This window comes from Poecile atricapillus, chromosome 6, assembly GCF_030490865.1.
Source record: "Poecile atricapillus isolate bPoeAtr1 chromosome 6, bPoeAtr1.hap1, whole genome shotgun sequence".
Taxonomy (NCBI): domain Eukaryota; kingdom Metazoa; phylum Chordata; class Aves; order Passeriformes; family Paridae; genus Poecile; species Poecile atricapillus.
Genome location: NC_081254.1, coordinates 35,046,357 through 35,071,843, shown reverse-complemented (window position 1 = coordinate 35,071,843; position 25,487 = coordinate 35,046,357). Strand labels below are relative to the sequence as shown.

Genomic DNA, 25,487 nt, shown 5'->3' with positions numbered 1-25,487 from the left:
CCTTGTGAAAAGTGCGTTTTCAGCTGGAGCTGTGTCTGACTCAGCCCTGGCACAGGGGCTGCACATCCAGGATTTTAATGGGGAGAGGTGATAAACCCACACCCCCTCCCACACAGCCATGGCTGCTCACAAGACCCCCCAACCCACAGAGGGAAGGCAAAGACCATCAGTCCTATGGCCTTTCCCAGCTTTTCCAGGTAAGGAAAAGAATTTCAGGTCCTGCAAACATCACTGTCAGTGCTGGTCCAACTGAACACAACGACACACAGGCCAGATGCAAAGGACAGGGTTTATTCCTGACAGGATGGCTCAGTTATTCCCTGATGTGTTACTGGATTCCTGTGCCCTCACCCAGGGCTGATCCTGGCAGAATCACAGATCCTGCCTTGCCAAGGCAGGGCTGTTCCCCTCCCCAGGGGTTTTGTGCCACCCAAGGCACACGCAGGACCCCGGGGCTTGGTGGCCTCCAGCAGCCCCCAAGGACATCCCCCACCCCATCTCAGGCACCCCAAAAGGCACAGGACATGTGGGTTAAAGAGGTAAATCCATGTACAAGGGGCTGCCCAGCTTCCCAGTTTCCCACCTCCAGGCTGGGTCCCCTGTGTGAGCAAAGATAAAAAGGGGGAAGAGGCCCCCAGCATCACCCAGAGGAGGCTGAAGCCACTCACAGGCACCAAGGGCAGGACATTCAAGACTTGCAGAGCACAGCAGGTTTGGTGCTCCCTTGGATGAGAGAGGAGATGATTTTAGTGCCATTATGTGAAACATTTTGGAAGGTGGGTGCCCTGGACAGGGCTGGGCTGGGTTAACGTGAGATGGAGGTGGGAAAGGATGAAGTGGCTCCATGGAGAGGCTGCAGGTGAAGGTTCACCCCTGCTCCTGCTGGGATTTACAGATGCTGGAGGATGATGTCCACGGCCTCAGCCAGGTTGTTCACGTAGGCATCAGGCTTCACCTCAGGGTGGTTTTCATCTGATGGCCTGGAAGGAGACAGAGGGGCACAGCTGAGCAAGGGCAGGGCCCCAAACAGGTCCCATGTCCTGGTCACCCTGCTGCCCACAGAGCCCAGACAGCACCAATGGAGCAGCCCTGAGCTTCATATTCCTCCCTCTTCTGTTCATTTTTCCCCTTTCTCTCTCCCACACCCTTTCCTTCCCACATGCCCAGGTGGATCCTATGTCCTTCATGGAACCTTGCAAAGCCTCAGCTGGAAGAGAATCTCCACTTAGTTAATTAACTAATCCAAATCAATGTACTGCATTTTACATGGCCCTTCTGCACCCAGGCAATAGCAGCACCAGACAGGGATTGCTGTAAGGACACCTCACTGCAAGCCTGGGACCCCACAAAATAACAAATCATTATTCTCCTACAGTTTTTATCTAGAAATAGGTAGAGAAAAGAACAATTCCCTTTCATCCTAGAGGCATGGAAAGTCTTCACATCACTTCAGTGAAAAGGAAGGTTCTGCCAGGGTTTCATTTTGCAGGACCACCATCTCTTGCAAACCCACCATGTTGAAATGTTTGAAACACCACCAGAAGAAGGTTCAGTCTCACCCTCCACCAAGGCACCACCCCAAAGCAGAGTGACTTGAAGGAGCTTTTTGCCAATACTTCATTAGCAGCACTGGCCTAACGAGGCACAGCTGCACAATCCCATTGTGCTGATTCAGCTGCACTGCTGGTGGGGAGGGGGGCAGATGTGGGAGGCAGAAATTTTCCAAACCTCATGGTCCCGTTATGGCTCTTGGGCTGAGAAACCCAACAGCTGCTGAAGGGAAAACATATGTATTTTATACACTTAATGACCTTCCTTTGGGAAAGAGATGGGAACCCAAATGTCCACCTCCCACCTCTCCTGCTCCCTGGGAAGGACAAACCTTTATTTAGCACAGCCTCTTGGTGGGGAAGATGCATTTCCCACCAGATGCAGGGGAAGCAGAGAGATGATTATTATTATTATTATTAATGATGTGCAGGATTTGGTGAGCATTTGTCTGTACAAGCACCAAATCATTTCTTCAGTCCCAGCACTGAAGCTCCCCAGGGCTGTTTCCTTCCTGCTCTTTTCTCAGCCATGCTCCTCACATCCAAGCCCATGAGCTCCTCACAAAGCCATGGCCTCTTTTGGAAGCCCACACTGTCTGCTTGAGGCTTTACTTGCTGCAAAGTTGTGCTATGAATTACAAAAAATAAAATATTTTTATATTTCAGCTGATATTCATCTTCCTTTGTGTCACCTGCAAAGCCATGCCCAGCACCAGGCTCCATGAAACAGACTCTGCATCTTACTTAAAGGGTGGATGTGTCTTTCTTTAAATATCCAAATTCTATCTTATTACAGGGCTAGGGAGCAATGGGAATAATAATTATGATGGTTTTTAAGTTTTTCTCAACTGAAAGAGTTTGCTGATGGAGAAAAACCTTCACACATAAAACAAGTAAAAATCCAGTGTGTACCCATCCCTTCAGTGGTAATTATTGCTCACTCCTGATTTAACCAAGTGGCTTTGATGAACACAAAAATAACTTTGGGCATACAGTAAAATATCAATTTCTTGTCACTAATCCCTAATTTGAGCAGAGAACTAAATAAAGCAACGAACAAAACTTCTCTTTGCATTTTAAACCCTGAAAAATGTTCCTTTCCTAGATTACACATTAGGAGAAAATTTTAAGAACTGCTTGAAATGAATGCTTCTAGTAGAAATTTTCAATTACACAGCACTCTTTGATCTATTAAAAGGATTTTGTGATTAATATCTGTGCTGACTACACAGAAATCCATCTGTAACTCAGCTGCTAAATGCCAGTCATCAAGGAAAAGTCCTGTACACACTTAATGTGTCCTGTGAAAAGGGTGTGTGTGTATATATATATATTTGAAATAAAGTTTTTTTTACCCATTTGCCCAAATACCATGGGATCACAACACACTCCTGGCTCCACTGAAGTTAATATTAAAACACAATAAATCAAGTTGTCTGAACTCCGTAGGAAAGCAGAGAGCTGGAATAACCACATTTCCGTGCTCTCTTGCCTTATCCTAGGGCTGTGCATGGAGCTTTTGTCCCTGTCAGTGCCACCACAATCCCTGTTTCATGTGGCCCCTTCCTTTGTCTCACAGGCATTTTGTGGCTCACAAAAACAGCCAAGGGATGGGTTTGTTCCCCCCTCTGGCTCAGAGCTGCTCTTGAAGCATCCGACGAAAGGGAACTGCAAGCAATAATCCCTAAACTCTAGTGCCAAGAAACAAAGCTCCAAATGCAGCAAAACAACTCAGGAGCCCAAGTCTGGGTGCCAGAAGTGAGGCAAAAGAGATCTGTGCCATAAAACCTCTGGGCAAACCCAAGATGCTGGAGGATGAGCCCTTATTCTGTTGTCCAGAGGGAGCAGAGACCACGGCTCTACTCCAGCCTCTTCTCTGGGGAATTTGGGCTTTTTCCAAAGAGGAACACCAGCCACTGAGAGTTTTAAGATGCCCTGAGGTGAAGCAGTGCTCTGGAGCTCGGCCCTGATGTCCTGGGCATTGCTTTGATGCGTCAGAGCCTCCCTGGACAAGGTCACTGGGTGCAGGTGGAAGCTTGAGCCAAGAGCAGATCTTGGTCTCACGGGCCCAGTTCAGCTTCACTCTCAGTGACAACAACCCCATGGCAACTGCAGGTCACAGAACTGACAGGGAAGGTTACTTTTTAATGCTTTCTTCTTTCATATTCCAGAAATAAATAAAAAAAAAACCCAACCCATCTAAAAATACGTTTAATTTGCTAGGTCAGTTGAAGAAGTTAGCATTGAGCTAACTTTAGGACAGACTCCTTCCGATTTTTTTCTCACATGGGGCTCTGGTTGCAGAAAAGAGCATAAATCAAAATGACAGAAAATTATATACTGCAGCTGAACATTGAGCTGTCAGCACTCCTGGCCAGTGCACAAACTCACTTGTGAAAAATCAACTACAGCCTTGGGAAACACTCTCCCGTACAGCAGGACTGCTTGGAGTGGCTGAGCACCACAGCCTGGAAGTGCACACGAATTTCCAGCCCAAACTGGCCATGGCACTGTGAAATGTGACACTTGTGCACTGCCTTTGGTGGCCACCTTGCTGGAATACAAAGGGGTCAGGGAAAGGAGTGGCTTAGCACAGAAAATCCAGGGTGGGCCTTCCTGGTCCTTATGGGTGTTGTTAGGAGAATGTGCTCTTCAAAAGCCACCCAAAAGGACCAGTGCATCACAGCACATAACAATATGAACTATTTTTAACATGATGCAGCTCAGACAGTGGTCTTGAGGTTCCAGTTACTCGTGTCCATCAAATGCTCCTCGGGAGATGACTGAACATCCTCCTCTCACATTCATCACTGTCAGGGCTGCAGCAGCAGAGCAGCTCTGTGGCCCCTTGTGCTCTGAGCCAGACCCTCAGCCCATACTGAAGTGGTTAGTCCAGATCAGCACTGCACTTGGAGACATCAGGGTGCTGCAGGAAACCAGCTCTGCAACTTTAACTCTTCACTTGGGAAGAGAAGCTCCAGCTATCAGGGAAACTCCAGTTTCAAAACTACTGCCTGCTAGAAAGTGATGGCTGCCTCCTGCTGAAGCATAAACCAAGTTGTAAGGGGCTGATTTCAAGTATCAGCTTCTGCAAGAATAACAAGGTTCACTTACTGTGTGAGTCAGATTTCCACCTGGGTAAGTCTGTTCTGACAGGCTGGGTTTCCTGCCTAGACTCAGCTATCAGGAATGGTCTTGAGTTGTTCCAACTTCTGTGCAATCCTCTGGGATGGTTCACACAGATGCAGCTGAACATCTCTGAGGGATGAAGGGATCTATGCTGGCTTGCCTGGTCCTTCCAGGAACTACTAGGAGTCTTTGAAGCAAATACAGAGGAAACGTGATACACAGAAAGATGACCCCAAACTCACAGACTTTGATTTAATTCTTTTGTTTCCCACAGCAGCTGGGATTGCAGGAGTGGTCTGTGGGTTGAAGAAGGGATTGGACAGGGCTGTCAGCCAGTTCCAATGGCACTGTCACAGGGAATCACTGCTGGAAAGGGAATTGGACCTACAGAATGTGGAATGTGACTGAGTCTCTAACAGCTGGGAGCAAACCATCCCACCAGGAGCTGAGAGGGGATATCTGAGCTCCAGGCCCTCCCCTAGGAAACTTCACACACCTCACTTGTGCTCTTCTCCAGCAAAACATACGGGGAACAAAAAGGAAACAGCTGGGTTACTGCATGGGCACAATATTTAAGAGATAAAAGCCCAAGTGGAGGTGGCTGGCATTGGATAGTTGTGGTCACAGGGATGGAAACAGGATCAGGGCCCAGCTCAACCTGGGACCTGCAGAAACTTGACTTGAGAGAGTGAGAGCAGATGGGGATTGATTGAGCCCTGATCAGTATCACAAGTTAAAATTAGCTCTTACACAGCCCTTTAGAAATGGGGGCAGGTAGGAAAAACACCAAGCAGGGTGAAAGCAAGGCACAAAGTGAATTTCTGCCACACAGCAAATCCCACCCCACAACTCACCCTCTGTTTGACCAAGGCAGTTCTGTGCCACCTTCAGACTTCCCACCAACTCCCTGCCCTGATTAAACAGTACCAGCCCCATAAAATGAGATAAAAAAGCTTGAGACCATTTCTCCTGACAGCATATTCTTCAGGGGCTCTTACCAGGGCTGTAAGATATGCAAGATGGGGTTTAACAAGGTTTTCTTTATGAGGAATGCAAACAGACACTGTAACCTTTGCTGCTTGCTTTGGAAAGATGCAATAATTAGACTTGGTGCCATGAGTGAAACTCTCTCTTTTTTTTTCTTTTCTGAAACATGCAATTTAATCAGTTTGGTACTGAAAACTCAGATAAATCACTGACAGGTCCCTGATGGACAGCTGAGGGATGGTTGTAAAGCACATTTCCTGATCATACAGTTGGAGAAAAACCTGCACCAAAGTCAGGAACAGCACCCAGGGCTGCTCCCAGAGCTCCAGGAAACCCCATACCTGGACCCTCTCACGTCATGGACAGATCCCTGAGATAGGCAGAGAGGCTTTTGTGGTTAGAAGACTGGATTTTGGAGAGCTCCAAGCAAAGCAAACCTTTGTCAGAGCAAACCAGCATCCTCCACTGCTCTTTTCTTGCCTCCCAGAACTTCACACGCCACTAATTGTGTTTAATTGTGACTCATTTAAATTCAAGCATCCACAAACGGGTAGAAATTACAGCCAAATTGTTTGCTAACACCTGAAGGAAGTCTGTAGGCTTGCGACTTAATTGTTCCCATTTATGTTAAACTGCTGCAGTTTTAACTGAGCAGAATAAACCAGCTTAAGTCCACCACTTCTCCAGGTGAAATATCTCAACAGGTGGACAATACTAAGATTGAAGGCATAGAGAGCTATCCTTCTGCATAGTTTACCGAAAAATAAAATAAAATAAAATTGCCAAATGCTAGAAATCACAGAATCATGGAATGGTTTGTGCTAGAAAGGACCTTTGAGATCATCTTGTTCCACGGGCAGGGACTCCTTCCACCATCCCAAGCTGCTCCAAGCCCTGTCCAACCTGGCCTTGGGCACTTCCAGGGATCCAGGGGCAGCCCCAGCTTCTCTGGGCACCTGTGCCAGGGCCTGCCCACCCTCCCAGGGAAAAATTCCTCCCCAATATCCCATCTAACCCTGCTCTCTGGCCCTGAAAAGCCATTCCCACTTATCCTGCCACTCCATGCCCCGTCCAAATTCCCTCTCCAGATCTCCTGCAGCCCCTTTAGGCACTGGAAGTTTGCCATTCCCCAGATCCTTGTTTTTCTGAATTTCAATACACTTCTTGGGGTGAACACTTGTACTTCTCAAACATACACGTGCTGAAAATTTAACTGGAAGTGTTTAATTGGAATTTGTCAGTTTCTAACCAGTTGGTTGCATGGAGATGCTCTAACCAAGATACACAATTCCAGAAATAGCTGCTTAGAAGAGGGTGCTGAGAGCACTGGTAGTGCTGAAAGAGGTGCATGAGGAGAGCTTGGTGTCCCTGCTGCACTCTCCTCTAGCAGGTTTTCCACCAGGTCTTTATAAACTGCCATAGTCTGGCGCAGGACATCACTCTGGGAAGCAAGGAATGGGTTGGAAATGGGGATTGTAACCACAGATATGAAGAGGTTCAGGGAGAGCAAGCGGGACTTTGTCAGAATAAAGAAATTAAATGACCAGAGAGGTGAGAGAACAGGTCAGGAGCTGGAGGCTGGCATGAACAAAACTCCATGAATTTCACATAAAAAGCTTGGGAGAGAGTCAGCACAAGTACTTCCCAGACTCCTCTCCCCAGGCATGACATTTACTCATGGTGATTGCAAATTAACCCTTGAGCAAGCCCAATTCCTGGCATTTCTGCAGGATGCAGTGCACCCTCCACTCTGAACACACAGCACTGAGGAAGGGGATGACAGCAGCTCTTTTCCTCCACCCATCCCTATTTATTTTCTCTCTCAGCAAACCCAGCACAGGTGAACATGCCAGATTAAGAGCTCTGGAGATTAAAAGTCCTGAAAGTCTGTGGAGAGGACATAAACACATCTATACAGTCAGAAAGGGGCACGAAGGAAAGCAGGATGGTGATGGGAAGATGTGGTGTGAAGCACTACTGTCAGGACCTGGCTAAATGCTCTCATGTCATTACACCAGAGCATGAGATTTTATCAGTACTGACTTCTTCCCGTTACCTCCAAAATTCCTCATGGAAAAATGCACTGGAAAGTCAAGCTGGTTTGAACAAATATTTAAACAAGCAGAGCACTGGTGTTCCAGCATCTGGGCAGCAATTTTCCTGTCAAAACTGCAGAGCTCTCTCATCTTGCACAGCCAGAGCAGTTCGGCAGGGGCCAGGCATTTAAAAGTGTGCATACCAGCGTTATGGTGGAGGAGAGGGAGCAGCACACATACCTGATCTGGTTTTGGACTGGCTCCCAGCCTGCTAATCCCAAAACAGCTGCACACGTGTCCTGGGGACAGCTGGGACAGCAGGGAGAGCTGGCACCTGGTGGGCACAGATGGGGGGACACCCAACCAGTCCCTTTTGCCTCAAGGGGCTCTGGTCCCTTCCTCTCTGCCCATAATCCAGGTATCCTGTGGGCTCTGAGCTGCCATGGTCCCATCCAACCCTGAATCCAAAGGCTCAAAAGCCTGGCTCCATGCTGGGTGCTTGATTTGACTCCTGAGAAGACTCAGCTGGAAGGGAGTTACTGCATCAGGAACTGCCATCCTCAGCCCCACGGAAACCACTTCAATCCATCTTACACAGTGGTGGAATGCATTGGTAATATTTGTTCAGTGCACTCTGTTAGACCAACCAGAACAGCCAGAGGAAACATCTGAGAAACAGAAACATGAAACAGATGAACATCTGAGAGCACAAAATGCTTCTGCTGCTGCAGAGGTGAACATTCACCCTCAGCCACCTGAGGTTTCCCATCAGGCTGGCCCAGACCCATTTCACCCAGAGTTGTCTGTCCAAATACAAGATGCTCTGCCCAGGCTGGTCACCTGAACCTCCTCAGGAGCCTCCTGCTCAGGACAGACAGGGCACTCCAGAGGGAAAGGTGAATGTGCACACAGAACCATGGAATCACTTAGTCTGAGAAGGCCTCTGAGATCACTGAGCCCAGCTGCTCCAGAGCACTGCCAAGGCCACCACTGCCCCACGTCCCCAAGTTACAACCTACAGGTCCTTTAAATCCCTCCAGGGATGGGGGATTCCACCACTGCTCTGGGCAGTTCTTTTCATGAAGAAATTCTTCCTGATATCCACCCTGAACCTGCCCTGGCCCAGCCTGAGCCCGTTCCCTCTCCTCCTGTCCCTGTTCCCTGCGAGCAGATCCCAAATCCCCCCGGCTGTCCCCTCCTGCCAGGGACTTGTGCAGAGCCAGAAATTCCCCCTGAGCCTCCTTTACTCCAGGCTGAGCCCCCCCAGCTCCCTCAGCTTCCCTTCAACAGCTTTCCTCCCCCTTCTTATTCATCCCATGTTCATCCCAGCTTCTTAGATAACAAGTCTGGATGGGAAATAACCTCTGGAAGAGATGATTCTTTTCCCTACTAACTCTATTTACACCAGATGACAAGCTCATACCCCAGAGCCAGTTCTTGGACAGCCAGAGTTAGGTGTAAAGAATCTAACTTTCCATAAAGCTTAGGTAATGTTTAGTGAGATAAATCCAAGCCCTTGCTCTCCTGCAGGCTGTGAGCACACACTCAAGTGAGCCATGAATGCCAGGCATGGGGGTGTCAGTGCAATGAGCCCCTGGCTGGGCTGGGGTGCACTGGGGGACCAGAAGCTCTGTCTGTACATGTGGATGCACCAAATGCTGCAGAGCAAGCACAGCACAGCTGTTTCCAATAAAAGCAAAAGCTCCCTCTCCCCCTCCAAAGTTAAACGCACATTTGCTTGTTTTCTGAGAAAAATCTGAGAATTGCCCCTGCTCTGCCAAACTCTCCAGTCTAACAGGGTGTTTGCAAGCACCCTGAGACTCAGCTCTGCCTGCTTGGATTAATTATTGATGACCTGCTCGGCTTTGCCAGATGACCTTACTCAATTCAGTAGAAAATAATTTTAAACGCCCCTGAGAAAGAATTTAGACATAAATATTTTCTTTGTGCATACACACAAACAGATGTGCATCTTAAATGGAGCTGATGCATTAGCTATTAATCAGATTTAATATTACACAGGAGTGAGAAAGATTAATTTCAAGGGTTGAATGTAAAGCTCAGTGGTGCTCAGACATCTTACTCTGTTAGATACTTTTAAAGACCTTAGCCTAAGAGAATATTTCATTGCTTTCCTTTAATACATCACTTACAAAATCCCTATGAAAGGTGTAAAATGAATGCTGGCTTCCACATTTGCAAAGCATCTCATGGAGATTTAAGTCACAGAACTGTGCAGATTCTAGCAAGAAAGGAGCTTTGCAGATTATAAAAGAAAGAAGTTTTAATTTAAGGTTTCAAATGCTGTTTGGAGAAGTTTGACTTAAAAAGTATTAGGCCAGATTGGCACTGATAATTCAACCCTCGAGACAAGACACTCCAAGTTACAGCTTTAAAAGACTGCTTCTCACCAAAGAGGAATTCGAGCTACCCTAAGGAGAATAATATTTGTCTCCAGATGCTGCTCACTAAATCAGCTTTAATTTTAAATGAGAATGAAACTATGAGCTATCTGTGCCACTCCCAGGAAACCCAAGCAGACAGACATGCAGCCAGTTCTCCTTCCAGAGGGCAGGGACAGCCAATTCACACACGTGTTGGGAACCAACACCACCCTGCTCCAAAACCTTTCTCACGTGGGAAGCCAAAAAAGCACCTACACTGGAAAATCAAGGCACAATTTATATTTTTGTCTGCAAAACTGTTCAGCCTGACAAGGCAACAGCATGGGGTCTGTCTGATTTCTCTTCCCAGACCAGATTCCAGATAGGAATATTACATCCAACCTCACTCAAGGATGTCAGGAACCCACCTACTTCTGAATGTGCTCATGCTGAACTGATAGAACAAAAGGGAATATATATTTGGGCTAAACCCCAGGAGTTCTGCCTCAGCTTTGAGTCAGTGCATGATTTATGCCCTCTGGAATGGCTCAGAGACACCTGAGCACACAGAGCCACCCAAATAACTCAGCCCTGCTCCCCAGAAACTCCTGCCCCTTCTAAAGCAGAAACTTTACTAAAGATATTCCAAATTATGGCTCACTTGCTTAAGCAACTATGTAAGTGAGATCTTCATAATCTACTCTTTGGAAGTTTGCATGGCCTGAATGTCTGCCTGCCTTCCCTTCCATGACCACAGTGCCAAGGAAATGAAACTTCATTTGCTTGGGAGATGTATTTACCAATATCTGCAAGTATTGGATGGGGCTTGGAGCAGCCTGGGATAGCGGAAGGTGTCCCGGGGGTGGCACTGGATGGGCACCTTCCAATCCAAACTATTCCATGATTCTATGAAGTGATGGAGCTGATCAGGTTTGCTTTTTGCTTTGTTTCACCGATGAAAAAACCCAGATTTGCTGAGCTGTTGAGCTGGTAATGAAGGAAACTTTGTGCCATGCACCTGCAGCCTCCAGGATCCTGAATGGGGTCGCTGGGGAGTAAGATCCTAAATCCAGCAGAAAACAACACAGTTCTGTAAGGACCAGCAATAGCCAGCCCTCCCTGAATCCCTTTCATTTTTTAATTGGCAATGGGGACCTCAGGCCAGGCTGCCTCCCTCCAGAGGAAGGCAGGATGTCCTCTGCAGATTAGGCTCACAAAGGTGGGAAGCTGTTCAAAGGATGAGGACAGGCTGCGCTCACGGCCCGTGCTCGGTCCAAGGATCCCAGGCTCCTTGGAAGCACTGCAGGAAACGTGCAGCACCACTGCCCTGGAAACACGAGTGCTGCAGGGATGGCTGCGGCCTCTTCCTCCTCCTCCTGGCTCTCCTCCACCCCGGCAGGACGCAGGAGGGAGCGCTGGGCTGAGGGAAGCCAGTGAACACATTTTTCAAGGTGTCAAACCACATCTAGGCTCGTGCTTAAGAATGGATTACGGAAAGTGCGCTGAACTAACACTGTTAGTGCAGGGATTAAATCCCTGTGTTCCTGGCACCCAGCCCTCTGCTTGGACACAGAGAACAGCCAAGGCTTGTACCTGCTTCCTTCCAGCTGCAAGTTCCAGCTCCAAGTTCCAGCTCCTCGGATGGAGGCTGCTCATGTGTCCCGCTTGCTGTGCTCTCAGTGCAGACTCAGAGCCAACCCCTGGCCGAAGCCTCCCAGGAGTTTTGTGAAATACCAAGTCCCAGTCACATCAACAGGGATTTTGCTGCATGTTGTCAAAGAGATAATCCCAAATTGGCAACAACTGAGTGATGAATACCTGGGTTTGGGATGCTTGGTTTCAGTTCAGGGAGTTCCACAGGTTGGGTCTGTGTCCTGTGCTAACTTGCACATCCTCCAGCATCATTTTCTCTGTCAGTCCCTTCCACTTTCATAAACACAATGGTTAACAATATACTATGGCCACCTCCAAATATCTTTTTTAAATTAGTTTTTGTGGGACTGACTGGACATTTCCCATGCTGGCTCTACCACACATGCAAACTGCAGCCTGGAACCAGAAAATCACCCAGCAGGATGAGTTTGTACCACACCTGGCATGCTCAGAACAGCAGCAGGCACCACTGCTGCTTTCAAACCCTGCCACATTCACACAGGGCTGAGATGGTTTCTGAGTCAGCTCTTCATGAGCTCCAAGACCCTGAAGCCAAGGATCAGCTGTGCAAGGTACTCAAGTGGGCTGGGAATGAAAGAGCCACCCAGGGGCTTCTCCACCTCCAATGTAGCTGCCAAGGCTTTCCCATTTCTTAGGATCAGACTGAAATTGGGACATTTCTTAACCATGAAATCAGTAAAATAGACTTAACAGCTCTAGAGCAAAGGAGGAAAAACCCTAAACAAACAAGAGCAGTGGCATGGTAACTGCTTCACCTTCTTGGTATCTGCAGTATTTGCTTTTATCTGAGCATTGTGGTTGAGGCCAGTTTCCTCCCTTTGCATCAGCTTCAAGTGAAGACTGATCCTTTGCAGAATGAACAGCCCACCATGAACAGCCCATAATACTGGTTTTAGCTGTGCTGCTGTAACCCAACCTGGCATAAATGAAGTTTATTTACATACCATGCTCGATACCTTTGAGAAAATCTAATACTTAAAATACTTCAAAGGTCTACTTTGTACTGGAGGTGGGACAGCCAAGACTGTGGTCTGCACATATTGCTAAATTCCAAAGGCATTTCAGGGTGGAGATATTTGTCTATGGAGTTAAAAACAACCCAACAATAACCCAATACCCTTCAAATTGCATTCAAAGCAGCACAGAGCAATCTGTGGAGGGTTGATCAATCCTCTGATGTTTTTTCTCAGTCTAAAATGAAGCAGTGGCTTGGGGAGTGTGTGCTATATCAGGATAATATATATAAATATAATAAAGAATTTTTTGAAACAAACCACCCAAGCCCTTGTGTGGAAAGGGCTTTAGCAGATCCTAAAGGGAGAGACTTCATCAAGTAAAACATTAAAGGAAATGTTCTAACTTACAGCACTATACATTAATGCTCAGCAATGTAAAGAGTTTAATTGCCTGTTGCTTTCCCACCATAAATTACTACCTGCAGCTAATGGAAAACCTTCCTCCAGACCTGTTTATTAACCTCACTCTCATTTCATACTCTCATATGGATGGAAAAAAGAGCAAAGCAGCCTGCAGTTGTCTGAAGTCCCTGCAAATGGGCATGTCCTGAGAAAGCAATGAACATTTAAGAATAACACATGCTTGGTACAAGTTGCTTGAGCAGCTCATCACATATGCAATAATATGAAATTATGATTATGTTTGAATTTAATAATTAGCCAGTCAATGTTAAACCATGCTGCCACTCACACACAGCTATTTCTTGCCCTGGAAAGGACACTTCCTTCTTTTGGGAGAAAAAACCCCAAATCATAGAGCCATGGAATGGTTTGGGTTGGTCAAAGACCATCTAGTTCCATCCCAGAGGAAGGGGAAGGTGGCTTGAAGGAGGAAGAAAAATTACTCATCAGAGGGATGCAGAAATGCAAGGTGACATTTGGACCTGGGTTTCACTGCTCTGCATCTGGGAGATGCTAGTTAAGATACAAACCCAGAACAACAAGCCAGAGTCCCAACCCCTTTCCCAAAGGATTAATTAAGGAATCCTCCTCCCAGCCCCCATTCAGAAAAATCTGGCTGGAAACTAAGTAATAGCAACTGTTTACCCCATTAGAGCTCTGCAGTAAGAAAGGACAGCCTCCTACAGCTTCCCACAACTTCGGGCAAGATAAACATCTTTGTTGTAAAGCAAGAGCCTCTCCAGTTTTATTGATGGAGACAGAAAGTGCCAGAGAATGGGAGCTGCTGAACCCAGCCTCTGATTAGCAATTAAGAACTTGGAGAGGGGCAAGGCTCTGGGCACAACGTCCTCCCCACTGATTCATAGAAAACCTTCTCACATAAATTAGCCATCCCTGTGGTTTTAGTGCTTGGGTATGCTCGTGACAAATGAGCCTCACAGGGCTCTGTGTAGCCATTGGATCCAGCCTGAAAATCTAGGGGAAGGTCCAGAGGGCTGCAGATAGACCTGTGCCCCCCTCACCATGTGTGGACAAGCCCCAGGGTCACAGGGAGCCTCCAGGATGGCACACTGGGGCAGGCATGTCCCTCTGGACTGCCACAGCACCAAGAACAGCATGGGAGACAGGCTCTGGAGCTCCCTGACTCCCTGCTCCAGGCCCTGAGCAACCTGGGCTACTGGAAATGGTCCCTGCCCGTGGCAGGGGGTTGGAATTAGATGAGCTTTAAGGTCCCTTGCAACCCCAACCATTCTGTGACTCCTCGTGCACTAGGCTGGGGTGCAGCCTCACGCAGGCCTGGGAGCAGCACCCACCTCCACAGCAACGCTGTGACTTACTCTGGCACATGGAGGAGACACCAGATCAGGTATTCTCTCTGCAAAAGGAGTTACAGAAACTCTGAAGGCTGCTCACATCAACAGCCCCTAACTGAAATCTGCAAGGAGGCTGAGGCGACGGATCTTCCCGACACGATGTGCCCAGAGAGGTTTGGAGAACTCAGATCTGACACTGCTGAGGGCTTGGCTTGCCCCCACACCTCCTTCCCCCAGGAAAAGCTACAACTGAAAAGTCCTGGTCCTCGGAGGGAGCGCTGTTTTTTATCAGATGGTAACAATGAGTACATCATGAAATCATTTAATAGTTCTCATTAAATGCCTTGCTGGAGAGCAGCCCTGATTTATGGACACTATGCCGTGGGTATAAATAAAGCTGCAGTTTGCTTGTAACACAGCTGGTCCCGAAAATTAATGTTTTGTTTTCCATAACCTTTGTACTCTCCCCTTCCTCTGCTACTATGGCAAAGCTCAAGGCGTGTAACTCGATCGCTCTGGGGAACAGGAGACACATCCAAGGGCTCGCAGGGGCTCAGCCCTGCCTCCAGACACAGCTTCCCAAGGGCAGCCCTGCACTCCTGAGAGCCCCCACCCTTACACAGAGGTGGATGCACCTTCCTGGCTCCAAACAAAACCCTCACCAGAGCCTTCCTTGCCTCTTGTGCTGGAAGTGCTGCTGGAAAGGCCTATCTCGGCAAGTTCAGCTCCAAGAAACGCTGATATATTTAGCACTGCCGCATAACTTTCCATCCTTAGAAGCTCAGTATTCCTTTTTCTTTCTGTGGCCAGGGAACAGGACAAAAGCCACTCAAACCAGATGTACATCCGTCTCCAGAGGAGAGGAAATATGAGGCTGCTGTGACACAGGACAGTGGCCAGAGACATTTTTTAATGCTTTTATTAACCACAGCACATAATCCTAAGCAAACACTTCATCAGTTGGACGGTGGGGTTTTTTTAAATCACCTTTTAGTCCCAGCACAAGGTGTTCACTGAGCGTGTGACTGAGCACAGGGAAAACTGCACTTCCAGGCCAGCAGATGCTGAGGAGGCTTAGGAGAGAGTTATTTTAAATGAGGATAGGGAGCAGGGCTTTGCAATCATATGGTTTGCATCTGGATTTTACAGGCATGATAATTTTATAACCCTCTCCTTGCAGTTTTGAAGCAGTGCAATATTCTTTGCTGCTGCAGGGACAGAGGTGCAGGAAACATCCTCCTGCATCTGACAGCTTAACGTGGCCCTGAGCCTGCAGCCCTGCTGTAAAACAGGCAGGAGGAAGCTGGCAGGGCCAGTGGAGTGCAAATGGGCACTTGTGTTACACTGGCACTGAAACATGAAGTCTTAAAATTGACTAGTTTACTTCTGCTCACAGCCAGGCCTGTTATATCTGGTGATTTTATATCAGTATATATGAGTTTTTCTTCATCAGTGTCACTTTCTAGTGACTGCATGTGCTTCTCTTCTGGCTGAAACCAAGAAACCTCTTACTCAAGCAACCCTTTTACACGTGTACATGATACATGAGGCTGCAAAATGATTGTGAGACTTTTGTGCAGGAGGACTCAAAGCACCGAGACAGCTGAGAACAAAACAATGAGAAAATCACCTCTAACCATAGCAGGAAATGTGGGAAAGATTAACTTCTTTTTAAGAGTAATATTTTTACATTTCCACAGACACAGCCCCAGCACAGTCCCAGCTGTGTGCATATTCCAGGCACTAACTGTACATGGACTCACAATCTGCCCAAAACCAAACCTCAGCTATCATCAAGCTTAGTTTAGCCACATATTTGGCCTCTAAACACGAAGAAATTAAGAGTTTTTCCTTGGGAGGCAACGCAGATTTTGGCAACCGCTATTGAGTTTTAAACATTTGAAAGTAATTGCTAATGCACAAAGAAGCTGGAATTGAGGAGAATTTTCCCCAGGTTGGAGATCAGTGCTGGTTTCCACTCCAACAGCTATTGAAGTCAGTCAGATTCAGTCCAACATGCCCTACACAGATGTCAGCACTATCCCCAAAACACGGATACTCACAGACACATACATGCATTTGGATGTCTTTCCCTCTGTAAATGGAGAAAATTTATATTCAATTACCTTCCTTTAAAATGATACATAAAGCAGGAAGACAACTTGTTTCAATAGGAAAAATTTATTGGACTAGTTTCTAGGGTGTATTTATTTGTAATAAAAAAATTTTGCTAGGTGATGGATTTAGATGAATCTTACCTAAAGACTCTGGCTCTTCTTTCCTACCAGTTCATGTCTTGATAATTAATAAAGATTAAATTTTTTCGTGGAATTTAGTTACATAAAAATACATCAGTTTTGCAGAGGTAATTAACTCCAGGGTTTCTACTGAGCCACAGGGTCTCCATGGTTGATCTTGGGCTGCTGCAGGTTCCAATCCAATTTTTCTTGCTATGAACCTTTGTTTCATTTTATTGCTCTTTGTGTTTATGAGAGAGGCTGGGAAGGAACAGAAGACATGGAGAACCTACTTTTGCTTCTGACACTTGTGACCTCAGGTACATCACTTGGCCTTCCTTGGTTTCCACAGGTGAAAAATGAGAATAACAACTTTCTACTTTGTGTGAGCACCTCAGAACTCCATAGGGGAAAAACAGATACAGAAGAGTGAGGTGTTTCCAGACCCTCCAAGATTAGGCAGGGAGAAGATTCAGAGTGATGGATGAATCTGTGGCCAAAAAGAGAATGGATCAGCCACAAACTGTTTGGGATGATGCCCTGACCAGCTGGGAGCCATAAATGGATTTTGGCATTGACTTCAAGAACTTCAGAGTTTGACCTTCTACATTGCAGGACCTCATCTGTAAACCAGAAACAGCAGGATTTCTGTCTTCCCATTCCCTCTCATCTACGTGGATTCTGTACCCCATAAGGACAGACTGTGTGTCACCTAAGGTGTTAAACTCAGCTTTGGTAGGAACCTGGAGGAGGACTGAAAGGCAGTGAAACAACCCTGCAAGGAACACAACCAGCAACAAGAGGAAGAAAATGAGAGAAAGTAAGGAGGAGCTGTTTGTGAGTCAGCATTGAGCCCCTCTGGGCTGAAACAGCCACGGGATGTGGGCACAGCAATTTCAGTGATAAATTTGTATATGAAGTATGGGATAAACTCTGGCCTCTCTGAGCAGCTTCCTTTGACTTGAGTGGGAATTGCTTCCTTGTAGCTGAGAGCAGGATTTGTCTCTCTAGGTGTAATGATAAAAAAGAGAAAAAGCTTTCTTAGATGATCATCACAGAAATGATCCTGGCCTTTTCAACACTGATATCAAGAATTCAGCTGATAAGCCCCCTTGTGATTGCATTTCTGCAAAAAAAAAAAAAAAAAAATTTAGAAATTCAGGTTGTTGGCTTTTGTGCAAGAATGTTTTCATAAAGTTTCTACTGAATGTATACAAAAAAGCAATAGCCCTGACTTCCTTCCATCCACACCCATGGAATCACAAGACTGGAAAAGACCCTGTGCAAACCCCTGGCCCACATCAGGTCCTTCCCCCTGGACAAGGGGGATGGCAGCAGCTACAGGTACCTACAGTCACTGCCCCCAGGAAGGGAGCTGCTGCCAGGAATTAAAGGTAGCCAGCCATTCTTTGCTTACTGTAAATATTTTTCAGCCAATAATTACAGCCGGTTTCAATCCTCCCCACTGGAAAAAGCTCGCTATTCCCGAGGCAGGGGCAATCCAACTGTGACTGCTTCTTCCAACACCTCCAGCTTCCTTCTGGAGCTCCTCTGGAGCTCTCCAGCCTCCGAGGGACCATGAGCAGCAGCCTGACTGTCCCTGAGGGAGGTGGCTTTGGCTTTGGCCTCGAACAGGCTGAGCCACTTCTTGCCCAAACAAGAGAATCACAACAAGCAGCCGCCTCGGGAAGAGTTAAAACGAAGAGTCCTGCTAACGCTTAAGTGTTACAAATCTTTCCAGTTAAAATAAATTATTCAGGAGATGTCAGCTTCCCATCAGCACCATATGAGCTACATTTTTAATAGTTCTGTGCACTGAACATGTTCTGTCATAATATCAGCGATAGCGAGCTGCGAGACAAGGAAGGGGGAAACGCGAGCACGCCGTGAACATGAAAGACGGAGCTGCTTCCTCTGAAGGGCCATGAAACACACGTCGCTCCAGGCAGAGTGGAGAGGAGTCAAACAGACAGGAATAATGCACTGACTTCAGGAAACACGGCAGGAGCCTCCTCATTCTCCCTCAAAAGCACTGTCCTACCTGATGGATAATTCACCTACCACCTTCCACTGTCTTAGGTCTCATTTATTGTGAATGAATCCACTCTGTGGGTCCACCTGATTTTTCCATACATAAGCTGGAATCAACACCTACCCTAAAGTCTCCTAAATTATCAATGAAGAGTCTTCTGCTCCTTGTCTCCAGTATAATAATGAAAGAAGGGAGCATTTCTTTTTGCCTCAGATATTAAAATAACCACCTATCTGCCCACTGATCCATGTATTAATTTATTTGTCCAAATCTCAATCCATGTGGCCAAACCCTTCTATCTCCCATCCCTGTTTCTGTTCCAGAAGAGGACCAGACTTCCCACAGGAAAGATGTTTGGGGTAAATAGCCCAAGAGTAGTCTCTTGTTCTGCTCAAGGGAAACAAGCTTTTGAAGAATGACCCCAGATTCCCACCCTTCTAGCCTCTGATTAGAAAAACAATTTTGCCTCCAGAGCTACAGCTTCAGCTGGTTCAGCTTTTAACTGAGAGAAGGAGACACAAAGAGCCACTGCAAGGCATTGCAAATCAAAGGAGAGAAAAAGGAAGGGGACATGGGAGATCCACAGCCTGTTCCAGCAGCATTGGGAGGCACATCAAACCCCAGCTTCTGAGGAGCAACCACCACCTGTGTCTTGTCTCTTACAAATGGGAACAGCTGTTGACAAAAGCATAGCAGCACCTCAGTAGGCCCGGTTTGCTTTTAGGCTGAACCCAGCAAGGTTAACTAAGGATGTTTTACTAACTGGTTCTCCTGAGACAGACCTAGATTAAGAGATGGCTGTTCAGGCCAACAAGGCAGCATATGGAGGACAGAAGAAAGGACCAAGGTTTGGCAGGAGTTGAGGAAAAAATGCAGCCTCTTGTTCATGGCTCAGAGGTTCCGATGAGCGCGAGGCATGAAATCCCTCTGAATGCCCTCACACACTCCCACCGCTCACCCAGCACCTCCCTGAGACTTGAAAGAATTCTACAAAGCACAAAAATGCTGTGGTCAGTCCTGAGTGGGCCTGATGGCTGAGCAGCCAGCAGAGAGAACCCGTACGTGCTCAGGCTGGAATGAAGAAAATCCGAATGCAAATATGCCAAAGGATCACTTGCAGGAGTCAAGTCCCCAGGGGAGTGGCAGGATGAGCCTTTGCCAACACAGTGGTTTCTGGGAGTTAAGGCTGTGCCCAAAGGAGGGCTGAGTGATGCCATCGAGCCCAGGAAGGGTCCAAAGCCTGAAGGTACAACTGAACTACAGGCTTGGAGCAGCAATGCTCCTGCCTGTGTGAAAAAGAGAATAACAGCCCCTGCAATAAAGCCAGAACTCCATCTCCATTTTGATTTATGCCTGCTCCTTCAGCTGTAAAACAGCTTAACTCCACTCACCTACTGCAGATGGGTTTCATCTGCCATGGCTTTGTACCTCGTAAACTTGGATGCAAGGAGGATGAGCTGGCCCTGTGGTCAGCAGGAGAATGCTTGGTAAAGGCTAATCTGCATCCTGGAGGGAATCCATCATCCAGGCTGGAGAACACAGGATACAGGGGTGGGCTGGAAGTCAGCTACTGTGTGGATGCACCAAACATTTGGTGGAACATGAGAACAGGAAGCCTGAGCCTGCCTGTCCAGAGACAGTGACTGTAACAGTGCCTGTCCTTACAGCACACAATGCGTGTGTCTGCAAGACTGTCATGTGCCATGTGAGGAGGGACATCTGGGGAAATACTTTCCTTTGGAAGGGTGAGGAACCTTCATCCCATCAAGTGTGAGGTGAGCAGAGTACCAGGATGGAGAAGCAGAGCAAGGGTGGGGAGAGCCAGCTGCAGTTTTTTGGAGCAATGCTGCCCGAGGTATCAGGGAAGTCAATTCCCTTCCGTGTCTCCTACTCACCCCATGGAAAACCAGTTTATCTGACATTCACAAAAGAAACACTGATCTTTTCCAGAAGTACTGAGCAGTGGATCAGTACCAAGATCTACCACAGTGAATTAATTCTGGCCCAGGTCTGGCACTGGTTCCAGTGACAGTACCTCCAAAAGGAACTGTGCTCTTCTAAATGGAATTTCTGGCAAGGATGAAACTAAGCCTCTGCAGTACTCATCTCCCTGAGAAAAGCACATTTCTGAGTGCCCTCTGAAAAGCTGTTCTTGTCACGTTACTCTCCATCCACTCCAGCAGTCCCACTCAGTCCCTGGGAGGCTGAAGACAGTTCTAGGTATTTCCAGACCCGCTCTGTGTTAACAAGAACCATAGTGCAGCAGCCAGAGGTTCAAAAATGCAGTGACCTTGTGAATAGTGAAGCCAGACCCAAGCCAGAGCAGTCTGTATTGTTTGGAGCCAGCCTGGCAGTGGCTGCATTAAGAATGCACAGACTTGAATGTGGAACATGTGTTTGCTGAGCAATAAAGCCTGAGCAGGAAAGCTGGGGCTGTTGAGCCTCCTTCTCTCTCTTGGCAGCCCCAAAATTGCTTCTGGTTTATGACTTTGGGGGTGAGGGCACGATCACAGGTGGGCTGAGAGGTGAGCAAGAGTTTATTGTAACATCTGTCCCCAGAATTGTGTGTCAGAAATGACCGACAGCGATGGAAGCAGCAGGATTTGGGAACATCAGCAAAGCTGGGGTCAGGTCCAAACTGGTGCCCGCTCTGGCCAAGCCCTGTTTTTATTTAAATGCCTAAAATCAGTTGCTGCTAAGCCCCTGAGCAGCTTTTTTGGATTCTGTGAAACCCTGATCTGCTCCAGCATCCCATGTGATGGTTGTGGCAGTGGCCAGGAGTGGGGGCCACCGAGGGTCCCTGGCAGAGAGGGCTCCCCAGGAACACCCAGACCTGGGTGACTGTTCTGAAATCCCAGGAGATTCTGGGGCAAAGCCAGCCTGGCTGTACCCCAGGGAGCTAACCCCAGACAAAGCCCTTCTGCTGGGGAGCAGGAGGATGCACAGGTCCAGGTCCTGCCCAGCGCATGAGGCTGCCAATGTGGGAAGGGTTAAGGTAACCACAGCCCAGACTTGTTTACCCCAAGCATTAGAGAGGGATAGTTTGCTGTGAACACACTGATCAATATCTCCCAGCTGCCAGTTTAATCAGGATTAAGTGAGCAGCTATTAATTCTGCTCTTTTCCAACAACATTTAGCCACCAAGTGAAAACATTTCTTCCATCACAAACAAATTAACCTTGATATCATCTATCCAGACATCTTAAAGGGACTTAAAAAAGAAAACCCCAAATCAAAACACTAACAAGAAGGGCCAAGACCAATAATCTGGCTTTAATTAGAAGTTTTCCAGCTCACAGCTCCACGAAGCAGCTACAGGAGTGCTTGCTTAGAGCCAAGGTGTGCTTGCCTGGCACACACAGCTGGGTGTTGAGACAAGGCAGGACAGACCTGCAAAGCCACTTTTGAAGTGTTTAGAGTCCTAAAAGATCGTGGAGGAGCAGGGAGCAGCCACCAGGTCCCCAAAGCCCCTTCCAGACCGGTGTCAGAGCAGAGACACCTCCCTGGGACATGGCCAGACACAGGTGCTCCCAGGGCAGGACAGGTTTGACTCTTGGGCACTGTTTCACCGCTACCAAGGCAAACCCCGCAGCCCTGGAGCGCCCAGCCCTCGCAGCAAACCCCAGGAAATATTTTAACAGCCCGACTGGCGCAGTCTGCAGCTCACCCGCAGGCGCTGAATATTTTTATACGTGCAAACTGCTTCTCCTCTGAAACACATCCACCTTGGGCGAGGGGTGGCAGGCGGCCACCCGGCACAGCGTGCGGCCACGCATACAAACACAGCAATTCAGCCTTGGGATTGAACTCCCCGGGCTAAAGATGACAGATGCTTCCAGATCCACGAACAAACGGCCACGGCACAGCCGCTCTGAAGAGCCAGCTTCTGCTATTTTGTCTCCTTTTCCCTAAAAAGTCTCTTGTTCTCATCCACGGGGTGACTCATGGAGGAAGAGAACACATCTTAGGAAGAAGGGAAGCAGGACACACAGAAGCCCAGCTCCGAGCTTTGTAAAAGCCCTTTTCTCTCAGCTATTCTGCACATGGCAAAGGCACCAGAAATTCTCTGAAAAAAAGGATGACAGACGGGGCTGGACTTTCTTTCCAAGCTTCCTCTGAAATCACACTTGGCACAGCAGCCCCGGCCTGTTGAAAGAGCATGGGAACGTGCGTGGCAAGAGCTGATCTCAGGTTGGAGCTCTCTGGGCTTTTCTAAGCCATCTGGGCTCTGATTTAGCTTGCAAGTCTGTCAGTCCCAAATGAAAAGTCAGCTCCTAACCCAAGGGTTCAGCTCAGGGTCGACAGCTGAGGAGTGTCTGAAGAACTCACTCTTTAATCCTCCTGGTTAACAGCACCGGGGAAAGGCCTTTGGCACTGCAGAGAAAAACTCACCTGATCCTTTCCCATTTCCCAACTCTACTGCCTCATCTAGCTGGAAAAATTCTGCTGTTTCCCCTCTGCTGGAAAAGGAGGGAGAGACCCAGTGCAGGCAGAGCTCAGGAGCTGATGATTTGGTTACACTACCCTTCTTCCAGCCCACAGAGCAATGCAGTGCTTGAAAGGCTGGGGCTCTCCCTCCGACCCTGAACCCAAAGTCCCATCTGGATTAAGTTTCCTGCTACTATTCCCAGGTGAAAACTCTAGTGCCCAGGTGAAAACCACCACACCCAAATGGTCAGCAGCCTTATATCAAACAACTCCAGTGCAAGCCCCATCTGCTGCAAATCCTCATTCTTTATGTAACTCCAAAGCTTTGTGAGGTGTGGGGATATCTGTCTCCCTCCTTCCCCAGGTGGATCCAGAGAGGTTCTTGAAGAAGGGACAAATTTCACCACGACTCACCAGCTGGTGTGACTTCTGCCCTCTTGGTCACTCTATTCAAGCCACAAAGACCCAGCCTTGGGGTGGGGAAACACATCACAAGTGGTGACAAGTCTTTCCAGAGCAAACCTCAAAACTCTTTCACTGCAGAGCTCGGCTTCCTTCCGCACAAACCATCTCTGAATCGCAAAGTGACACCCAGCCCTGATTAATAGACGTGTGGCTCCGGGCCTCCACCCTCCCCACTTGTGTCAGGAACGATGCTGATATGAATTTAACTGAGGAGCTATTGTTCACAGCGGGCCACGTTGAGCCATATTTCATCCAGAAGAGCAGAGATTGGAGGGAGGTTGGCACATGGCAGAGCAGGTTCAAATAGCACTGAAGGTCAAGCCAGCTCTCGTGGAGGGCTGGAAGCTTTCAGTGCCAGGTAGGATCGTGGATAAAGCCATGCTCTCCAAGGACTGGGTATAATCCAGGTGACAGCCGTTACCCAGAGCTGCCTCTGGGAATGTTAAAATAAGGCTTTGCAGCGTTTCTTGAAAGACCTTAAGAGAGTTTTACAAACATCAGGGAACCAAATCTCTCGGTGCTCCCAGGGAGCAACACAAACCGGCTGGGATAACCCACCAAGGCAGCTCTGAAAGTGCCAACAACTCTTTCATTTGTTTTACTGAAAGGGAAACTGAGGCCCCGGGGGAGTCGAGCCAACGTTTCTTAATCTGAATGCCTGATGTTAGGCAACTCATCTCCATGAAGAAATAATTAATAATTTTTACTACTACTTCTTTATGTTTTGTTGTTTTGCTTTTTTTTTTTAATCAGATTAAAGTATTACAAGGTTGATCCCCTTCCAGACAGCTTGGTTGGCTGCATTGTGTTTCAACACTTGGATTTTTCCCACAAAAACACCACCACTATATTGCAGAAATTTGATCATAGGCCTACACATGCTTACACAAAGAACCTTGAAAATAGCAACCCCGAGTAAGTTTTTCCCATTAAAACAAAATTCCATTTGAATATTACAGCTGATAGATAAAATATATACTTACTACTTCACAATTAAGAAAGCCTATACATCTGTAATTCATATTGCCCCTGATCATGTGGGAACAAGGAAGAACAAAATCTTTAGAAGCTGAATTATTCTAAGAGCCTATTATCATGGTGTAATCTTATTAAAGAAAATTCATGCTGGTGTAGCCTCTTACCTTCACCACTTACAGAAGAGCCACGTGGTGTAGTTCTGAGTGCACAGAGATAATAAAATTACAGTGAATTATGTGGCCTGTGTATGGCCAAAGGAGCATAATTCCACCCCTTCGAGGAGGGTTGCTGATTTTTCTCAGGAAGGCGACACCAGTAGTACTCAGTTACTGTTGCATAAAGGGACTATTCATCACTATCTGCAGACAAGCAATTTTGGAGAAGATCTCGGGGCTGCCAGTGCAGAAAGGCACAGCTTGCTGCCACAGCTCGGCCCACAGCCAGTGCTGCCTTCCTCATCTTCCACAGCCTCGCTGGCTGTGCCTGCCTGGGTGTGCCCTCCCAACAGCCCAGGCACTGCCAGTGTCCCCTGACACAGCCAGCCTGGCCTGTGGAAGGTGTGGAATTGGATGAGCTTCAAGGTCCCTTCCAACCCAAACCATCCTGCGAGGGAGGACAGCGCTCACTGCTCCACCTTCCCCACGGCTGTCTCTGGAGCTGTGTCAGGGTGCTGCACACAGGGCAGGGAAATCCCACCTGCATTGGGGTGACAATGGGGACAAAGGATGCCACAAGAGCCCAGGCACAGCAGGAGGCCAGAGGAACCTGTCAGCACATGTGGGGGAGCTGGACTGGCCCTACAGCTCCACTTTCCACTGGTGAGGTCTGAGCTCTCCAGCCCACCTCCATGCACGG

At 47.7% G+C, this 25,487-nt stretch overlaps 1 protein-coding gene across 2 annotated transcripts in view; it reads right to left on the bottom strand.

The window, feature by feature from the left end:
• Positions 1 to 270: 270 nt before the first annotated feature.
• Positions 271 to 25,487, bottom strand: part of LHPP (phospholysine phosphohistidine inorganic pyrophosphate phosphatase) — a 71,217-nt gene continuing 46,000 nt past the window's right edge. For both annotated transcript variants that reach the window (XM_058842027.1, XM_058842026.1), the window contains one exon: positions 271 to 980. In XM_058842027.1, the coding sequence (XP_058698010.1) occupies positions 890 to 980 (91 nt within the window). In that variant the 3' untranslated portion in view covers positions 271 to 889. The remainder of the gene's footprint in view (positions 981 to 25,487) is intronic.